Below are 9,978 nucleotides of genomic sequence, written 5' to 3'. Positions count from 1 at the left end.
CACTTCCATTGTTACTTAGCACTTCCATTGTTACTTAACACTTCAATTGTTACTTAACACTTCCATTGTTACTTAACACTTGCATTGTTGATGGAAGTGTTAAGCCTTAATCCTGTCCCTCTCCCCCGTGGGGAGGAATTTCGAAAAATCCCTTCTTAGTGTGCGTTCTCCTAACGTACCCTAACTGTGTACCAAATTTCAACGTTCAACTCCTAACCGTTTGGGCTCGTATCCATAATGTATATAGAAGTTTTAATCCTGTCTCTCTCCCCCCGGGGGGGAATTTCGAAAAATCCTTTCTTAGTGTGCGTTTTCGTGACGTACCCTAACTGTGTACAAATTTCAACTTTCAACTCCTAACCGTTTGGGCTCTGCGCTGATTATGATTATTATTATTATTATTATTATTATTATCAACCCGTCTCGATTATATATTAGATAAGAAAACTGTGTGGATATGTTATCGTTATTCGCAATTATCGAAAAAACTTTATATTATTAACAAAAAGCGATGTAATAGGGAGTGTCACAAAAACATTGATGGAAAGTTTGCATCAATATAAGCTGACCACGTACAGTACCTAATTTTTTGTAATCGACTGAAAGGCAACTTTTGACTCATGCTACTTTTGATCAATATAAAATTTTATGATAAGACTTAATTCCTTCATAAAGAAACATAAAACAAGAATTGTTTGATCTGCATGAAGCACGTGATATTTTTGTCTGTTTACATCAATAGTTCGCATATGTATGGCAGACCGCCTGGTAGGAGATAAAAGTATTTGGCTCCTATGGATATGGATACAGTATGTTTTAAAACTACTAACATAGGTATCATATTAGAAACACTTATGGATATAGATTATGTATGGATATAATTACTGTATGTAGTTTATAAACCAACCATTACTGTGCTGCCATCTGTCTATCTCATTTGGGTGTTATTAAATCTGATTTGCAATTCGTGAAGCTTTATAATAAAATATATGACGTATATATACATGAATATATTTACAGGAAACGGTGGTAGTTGCAGGCCAAGCATACCTATTGGGATTAACAATATATTATTTTGACAACAGATTGGAATGGAATCAACACAATATATATATAACAATTGCAGGATTTTTTGGTGTAACTGCAATTTACGTTTTTACATATAATATTAATACCTTTGTCACAGAAATTTATGGAATGAAATTAAAGATTGCATTTTGCACTCTGGTATATAGAAAGGTGAGTATAAAACATACCACATTATTTATTGCAATAATTATGAATGATATATCATTATTATGTATGATATATAATATGATTATGTACGATATTAATTTACCATAAGTTTGTATATACCATATAAAATTAAAACACCATTACACTTGGATATGCTTCATACACTTTCATCTCACTAAGACGCAACAGAGCATTAGAATAATTTATTCATATTTTATAAAATGCAATAGCTTATAATCCTTCATTGGACTGTCGAGTAAACAATATTCTATAAGTTATCAGATTATATTTTATACAATGAAATACTTAAAACTGTAAATTCAAAAATACACTTATTAAATAAACATAGCAAATATTTTGATTAAAGCTTACTACAACAAGCAATTCAGTGCTTTTCGTACAATTAAAGTCATCATACATTTCTTATTCCTTTGAAATAAAGGACTTGATACAATAAGAGTTTGAAAATGCACTAAGCCTAGTACAATTAATATGATTTTTCAGGTAATACACTAATTATTCATGTTAATATAAAATTTATATTTGCAGGCAATTAGGTTAAGTCCTTCATCGCTAGGAAAATCGAATGTAGGACAAATGGTAAACCTTCTAGCAAATGATGTTTGCAAGTTTAATACTGTAAGTTGAAGTTGATATTCTAATGAATAATATATTTTTGACGTTAATACATATGAATAACAAATAATTATATTTCTAAAGATTTTTTAAAAATAAAATACAATATCTGAGCTAAAATGTTCTTCTCCTCTGTTTTAATGTAAAATGTTTTATTTGTTGTTTATAAATTAATAAATTAATTCCGGTAATTAACTTCTAATGCAAATATATCGGATGGGTGTTGCATTGTCTAAAAATTTATCTATTCTAACCTTCAATCACTTAAATTTTATTTTTACAAGAGCGCATGAATAAGATAGCAATTTTCTTCAGATTTTTCAGAATTATACTGTAAATAATTGAAATTTTGCCGATTCTAAAAAATTTTGTAATGGCCTCTCTGCGAATGCGAAATTTCAACATTATACATTGTTTAGTTTATGGAATATCGTTTTATTTATAGAACAATGTTCTTTATTGGGTTTCCATAAGTAGCTCTTCAAATTTCTTTGTAATAGCATAACTAATATGAAACAAGTTTAGCTGGATATAAATGTCCTGAGGGCTGATGTGTTTTTCCTCAGAAGGACAGTCAGTCAGTCACTCAATATCTTATACAATAGTTTGTACATGCCCGGCTTTGCATGGCACTACCGGGAATGAAAACCAGATACAGTAATCGTTAACTTGTTTACCATACAGGAACTACAGAATTATCAAAAAGTAGGTTGGAATAGTATACAAGAGAGTTAATACAATGGTTTGCAGGTATTACAATGATGTTGTAGTTAAATACAATGATGATATGGTTAATTACAAGTTGTTTACAGTATAAGTATAATTACAAAGTGATGGATTTTGAAAGCTTTACCAGTACAGACACTATGCAATATTACAAGTGTTGATACAAAATAAAACATGGAGATGTGTATAAGTGCAGAGGGAAAAAGCACATAAATTACATAAAATTGAGTACAATACAGCAAATTAAGTAATGATACAATATAATAGCGTTTAAAATACAGTTTGAGTATAGAATACAATACATAAGAGAAGTAATACGAGCCATTACATTACAACTTCGAAAACAGTAGCAGTTAGGTGGCATATGTACAGTATTTACAGAGGTCCGTAGCAGTGGCGGAGGTAATGAAAGAGAACGTTGTCTGGTGAAGAACTACTCATACGTGGTGATGGGTGCCACTTGCTCATAAGCAAGCACTAGGTTACGAAAAGCTGAATAAAGTTCCTTGTGTTTAAGGAGATCATGTTGCTGACACGGCCAGGAGATGTTTAATTTCTGTGCAATTAGTTCAATTTCGAGTCGTTTCCTTTCAAGGCACACGCATCTGTAAAGATAGTGGTTGGGTCCGCCGACCTCTTTACAGATGGCACAAAGGGGAGTACGTTTACCTGTAAAGCGATAGAAATAGCTGGGAAATCTCCCTTGGCCGGTAATAAACTGAGTAAGGAGAGATGTGATATTAATCCAGGTATGCAGTGGTGCTCGTTGATATTATGTATGAATTGGTGGGTTCGGTTTCTGTGGTTGTTTCCCAAGAGTTCTGCCAGTGGAGAAGAATATCATTATGCAAAAGACTTTTGATTTTGCTATGACTGAGCATGTTATATATGGGCGGAAGGACAAGAAATTTTTACCTTATAGGGCACACCAGTGGCCAAGCGGTTCCGTTCTTTGAACACTGGGCGTTCGGTCGTAAGGTTTGAGCCTCGCCAGGTCGAGCTGGCCACGTGGAGTTTTCCGAGTTTTCTCCACGTCTATATTGTCTGAATAGGGGCTACTTACTCTTAAAAACACTTTCCGGAAGGCATTCTTCCTAGGCAGATCGCCTACGTGTCGCGTTGCCGTAACTTAACTAAACAAACAATCTTATAGAGACAAGCGTGTAAGCATGTAGAATGTCCCATAATTACATCACCCATTGCAGGCAAACATCCATGTTGCAATGACCGCCTGTGGAGGCAATTGTGAGTGACTACCATTACCTAAAGTAAGTGAAATCAGAACACTAAAACCAATGTCAGTTTGGAAACTCGTCACACATGATGCCAACACATATAAAAAATTTTTTAACGCAATTGCATGTGTATGTCAGTGATTATTCACGGCAATTTTTTGAGGGTCTGTGCTAAATGGAAAATAGTTTTCATACACTAAACCTTGAGGATATGACAGAATAATCAGACAGCTTACAGTGTGTGTAGTAAAGAAATCAGAAATATACATTAGCGTGCACAAGAACAAAATGTTGAGTAATATATCTAAAACATTATAACTTATATATTATGTAATTATACGAAATTGAAGAATATCTATAAATCGCCATTCCTTATAATCTGAAACAACTCTAATCCTGTAAGTGCTAAATTCACGAAATTCTGCTTTAAAAGGAAGTAAGGAGTATGCAAATTTAACACGATCATTATATATAGAGCTATTGATAACATTTTAAAGTATTATAAAGATATATTAAAGTATATTAATATTATACTTTATTATTATATATGTTTATTATATATATTTTATGATTATTCATATAATTTTACATTATTCTGAAGAATATATTAGCTTTAATCAAATTAATACTTATGTTATATGTATTTAACGTTTTTTTTTATTTTCTTTATAGAATATTTTTTATTTTCCTTATTTGTTTACAAATCCTTTCCTTGTTATCGTTACAATTGTGATGTTGTGGCAATATTATGGATGGACTATTTTAGCAGGATTCTTGGCTATATTTATTTTTATTCCTATACAAATTGCATTGAGCAAATTATATTCAAAACTGAGGTAATTATTACTTTAAATTATATAGTTTTAATACAAACACACACGCACCCATTCAAACACACACACACACATAATATATATGTAATAAATAAATATATATATATATATATATTTATTTATTTATTAAACAATTATTAGTAGAAACGTGTTTGATACCTATGATATATACTTAAAATCACCCTTTCAATTTTTTACAAAACATTTACCAATGTTTAACGTGTACGGAATTTTTACTCAACTTGTTGTTGAGATGTCTTTGAATGTAAGGCATGTTTCTATGATGCAGTCATATACAATTAATTGATAGAGTTTATAAATGCTGCATGATCGAGCTGACGTCAGCAAGATAATCATTCTGCCTAATTTCTTGTCATTTATTCCATTCTGACATGACTGCCAATAGATATTCAGGACATTCGCTATATCAGGAAACACAGGCGAGCATTTCAAGCAGCTGTGATACAGATCATTAGGAGAGACGATGATCACGAAACAAGGAAGTGCTCCATACTTGCTGCAAAAGCATGTTTCCCATTATCAAAATACAGATGGAAGCATTGTTACATGGTCTACTTTCTGCACCATTGATAGTTGTTTTCTGCAACTAGCAAAAACGTATTTTCATACAGGTAAACTCTAAGCGTCTTGCCATTAACACCTCAAAATGTCGATTTCATATGCAGTAATGCCGTGACAAAGTAGAATGAACTTATATACACAGGCGAATTATTCATTAGTAACGAATTCGTGTTCTATTTGGGAAATTAGATCCACCGTATTAGAGTGAACAGGATGACCGGTGAGCACTCCTAATTTGTTTTTACTGTGAAGATATGTACTGTCAGTGGCGGCCATAGGGGGTGGCGAGCAGGGCAATCGCCCAGGGCCTCGCTCTTGGAGGGGCCTCGCGCAACAACCAAGTAGAAAAAAGTTGATATTTAAAACTTTTTATTTTNTATAAAATTAGTGCTGTATTAGACTTACGGTACCTAATTTACATACTGTGCAGACGATAATAAACTCAACTTACTAGCCTAAAATCTCCGTAGCGTGTTGCCAGGCGGCAGAAAGCATATATATAATTATAATAAAGTTACAATAAATTAAGTTAATATATAATTATATATACAGTACCTAATTTATATATAATTAATATATAATTATATGTACAGTACCTAATTTATATATAATTTATATATAATACTGTACAGACGATAGCAAACTCAATTTAGCCGCTCCGTAGTGTGGCGCAGGGTCAGAGGAAAGTAGTTCGGCTGCTCATCCACTATTGGTCCAGATTCTATCAATCTTGTCGCGAAACGACGTAATAGGAGGTATTTTATATGAATGTTGCTACAATTTTTTCGCTACGTTATAGGAATTGTCGTTATAGGAACGCACGTTATACGGGGGTCGACTGTATATGTTATCATAATCTAACAGTACGAATGCAATGCAGAATTGGTTAACTGTTCAGTTATGTCCAATTAGCATTGATATGGATATAATGCAATTAAATACAATATAACAAATGTTATTAAATTAAACGGTGCAAACATAATTAGCATATCATTTCTATTTTCACAGATTACTAAATATTTTTCTTCATGCCTATCTATCTGTTTTTCAATTTAAAAAAATTTTCCGCATGCTTTTGTACGTACAGTACAAATACTTTTTTTTTGTAAATTGATTGAATCTGAAAATGTTTTTAGGTAGAAATCATTCGTGAATAATTTGTCTATGTTTGTCATTATATTTTTAATATTCAATTTTTAGATGTAGGTAAAGAGAAATTATTTCCAATCTTTAAAATATTTATTAAATTTTATTTATTGTTAGTCAAGAAATAATGGAGTTAGGTCTCGATATGTTATTGTTGAGAATTTTNTTAACAATAAAGAAAATTTAAATTATTCTATAATAATTTCTAACAAATTTAATAAGATATTTCTTGCGATAAATCTTCAGCAATTTTTTCGTGGTTCCCACGTTGTTAATTAATTAAATAGAGATTATAATTGTGTACTGACATTGAAAGTAATGGCTGTGAATTTATAATGCGCAGAACAATACATGAATCTTTCAAATTTTGTAACAAATGTAACGTCTAAATTTGCTAAATATCAAGTAATGCGTGCATGTAGTGACACGTATTTCATGGTGGGGGTACGATCCAGGCCTCATTATTCCTAATACCAGTAGTCCAGTAAAAACACGAAAAGCCCCAATCTTATCGAGCAATAATTATAGAATATTTAGCATAAAGGGGATGAAGACTCGGGACTACTCATTGGTATTGCGAGAGTATGAAGAAGAGTAGAAGAAAGGTAATTAAGGGAAGAGGCGAAGGGAAAAAGTAAAGCGAGATAGGAAAGGGGATGAAAAGTATTATTATAGAATAGAAAAAATATTTTTTTTTTCTATTCTAAAATTAATGCTCGGTGTAAACCGTAATTTTACTAGACTACAGGTTTACTCGACACTAACGGCACAAATAGACAGGCAAATCAAATGGACAGACAAGTCGATCAGACTGTTAAAATGGAAATTGGTGTTCACACTGGGATATTTTAAAGCAAGTTTTTCTTGTTTTTTGTATTAATAATTTACAGCAAATTGATGAACATACGCCATTTTATAATGAAAGTTAGATGTACCCCTTCGATTTACGCTCGTACTCCCAGGGTACGAGCGTAACCAGGTTGAGAACAACTGCCATATCATATTGATTGAAAATATTTGATTTTTGCGCTCATGCAACTTTGTACAATTGTCAATTTCCTGAAACTATAAAAAAAGACAATGTCATTCCTACTGTATTGTTTAAGTATTGATGTAATTAAATATATTAAAAAACTAGCAGGTAGGCTTGGCGTTGCACGGGCAAAAGTAACAATAACTAAGATTAAGATTATTACGTTAAAGCGTACCTTGCCCGTTTTCACAAAATGCAAGAATTGAGTCCCCTGTTTCCAGACTAATTAGATAATTTTTAGATAGGTCTAAAAATATGTTCGATTTATCGCAAAAACGAAAAATCCTGCACCTGCGTTCTGCACGCCGCTTTCTCTTAACAATTCCATCGTTACGTAACACTTCCATTTTGACACTTGTATTGTTACTTAACACTTCCATTGTTACCTGACAGACACTTCGATTGTCACCTGACACTCCATTGTTACTTAACACTTCTATTGTTAAGTAACACTTCCATTGTTGATGGAAGTGTTAAGCCTTAATCCTGTCTCTTTCCCCCGGGGGGGAATTTCGAAAAATCCCATCTTAGTGTGCTCTTTCGTGACGTACCCTAACTGTGTACCAAATTTCAACTTTCAACTCCTAACCGTTTGGGCTCTGCGCTTATTATTATTATCATTATCATTATCAACCTGTCTCAATTATATATATAGACGTGTGCAATGTTTTAATACTGCACGTCATTTTAAAAGTTTATATATTACGATACAAAATTATTTTTTTGTTTCTCTAATATATTTTCTGTTAACATTACACTAACACAATTTTTTTCTTCATTTATAGTATTAATTTTAAGTACAAAGTTAACATTGAATTTATATAAAATTGGGCCATGTAATCAATTAGATTTCTCTGGTAAGATTCCAGAATGAAATGAGACAAAGTTGAACCTCATTGGTCGACCCTGTCATTTAGAGCTACAATCTTACATTTCGATATGTGAAATAATCTATAATACCTAAAACAGTACTGAAATTATTTGAGCAGAGTAAACATAACTGTTCTGATATTTTTTGTATGAAAATTAAAACGTTCTATTATAATTTAAGATGAGAATATATATTTGTATAAACGAATATATTTACTTTTGAACATAATTACTTAATGATAGGTTACAAGCAGCTAAATTGGGAGACGAAAGACTGAAACTGTTGAACGAGATGATTGCAGATATGAGATTAATTAAAATGTACTGCTGGGAATTGCCATATGCTGCATTAATAGAGAATGTCAGAGCGTAAGTAAAATTAAATGCAGTAAAACCTGTTCAAACGGAAGACTAATAAACCGGAAACATGACTAAATAGAAAACACTCGTGAGAACGAAGAATACAAAACCAGAAGAATTCAAAAATGTGTAATTCCAGTTTACACAGGTTTTACTGTACTTTTCGTTATGTTAATATCTCATTCTTTAAGCAATTACTTACAAATTTTAGAAAATCGTATTAATTAATTGTTAATATTTGCAGAAAAGAAATGAAAAAAGTCCGAATGTTTTTGTATGCAAGAGAGATGTCATTAGTTCTGTCATTTCCAATATCGAAATTATTTATTTCCCTGACATTTCTTGCATTTTATTTAACTGGTGGACAATTAAATTCCCAAATTGTGTTCGTCACTATGACTTTTTCCATATTTGTTTTCGCTAGCACTATTAACTTCTTCTCATTAGCAATAAATGTGGCTGCAGAAATTTTGGTTTCATTAAAGAGACTTCAGGTAACTTACAATTCAAAATTTCCTATGAAATTAATGTAATATTTTAAAGTAATAAAAATTCATATTTTCAATTTATTACGACGATGTTTTCACAAATTATTCGAGAATGTTAATATTATTGTAGTTTCTACAATAATAGTCGTAATTCCGACTAAGCACAAATTTTCTTTGAATTGCACAGGAACTTCGTACAAATGGTAAAAATAGGCATTATTAACATTACGCACTATTCTTTAAAATATAATTTGTTTATGTTATAAATTAAGTGAAATATTGGCTAAGGAAAATACTTTTCATGTATATTGTATTATATTTTAATTGTATAATCATATAAAATTATTTAAAACTTACAACAAATTTTCTAATTAACCAGATATTTGTGGGTGAGAGAACAGATGAGAATAAACATTCAAAGTGCATATCTACTTATGTAATTAATAAATTTATTTTTACCATTTGTCAAAGTTTCTGTGTTAAAAGTTCTTTAAACAATTTTTCTGCTTAAATAAAATTATTTAAAACTTACAACAAATTTTCTAATTAACCAGATATTTGTCAGTGAGAGAACAGATGAGTATAAACATTCAAAATGCATGTCTACTTATGTAATTAATAAGTTTATTTTTACCATTTGTCAATGTTTCTCTGTCAAAAGTTCTTTAAACAATTTTTCTGCTTAATTAAAATTAAATTAATATTATGATAAATTACGTCTGTAAATATTTATCTAATTTTTACGATAATATTTTTCTATTTATATGAACCTTTTAACATGATTTAATTTTTTAATATATTAATTATATATAATTCTGTTTACTTTTGGTCAT

General features: G+C 31.0%; 1 protein-coding gene across 1 annotated transcript in view; it reads left to right on the top strand.

Moving 5' to 3' along the window:
- The window catches only part of LOC111639632 (multidrug resistance-associated protein 4-like), a 71,681-nt gene that overhangs the window by 10,927 nt on the left and 50,776 nt on the right, over positions 1–9,978 (top strand). Inside the window, exons 4-8 of the mRNA XM_023385530.1 lie at positions 1,021–1,239; positions 1,786–1,875; positions 4,506–4,669; positions 8,541–8,666; positions 8,902–9,151. Coding sequence (XP_023241298.1) covers positions 1,021–1,239; positions 1,786–1,875; positions 4,506–4,669; positions 8,541–8,666; positions 8,902–9,151 — 849 coding nt within the window. The remainder of the gene's footprint in view (positions 1–1,020; positions 1,240–1,785; positions 1,876–4,505; positions 4,670–8,540; positions 8,667–8,901; positions 9,152–9,978) is intronic.

This window comes from Centruroides sculpturatus, unplaced genomic scaffold, assembly GCF_000671375.1.
Source record: "Centruroides sculpturatus isolate CEXI.00-Female unplaced genomic scaffold, Cexi_2.0 scaffold1215, whole genome shotgun sequence".
Taxonomy (NCBI): domain Eukaryota; kingdom Metazoa; phylum Arthropoda; class Arachnida; order Scorpiones; family Buthidae; genus Centruroides; species Centruroides sculpturatus.
This window is presented reverse-complemented; position numbering and strand designations above follow the sequence as displayed.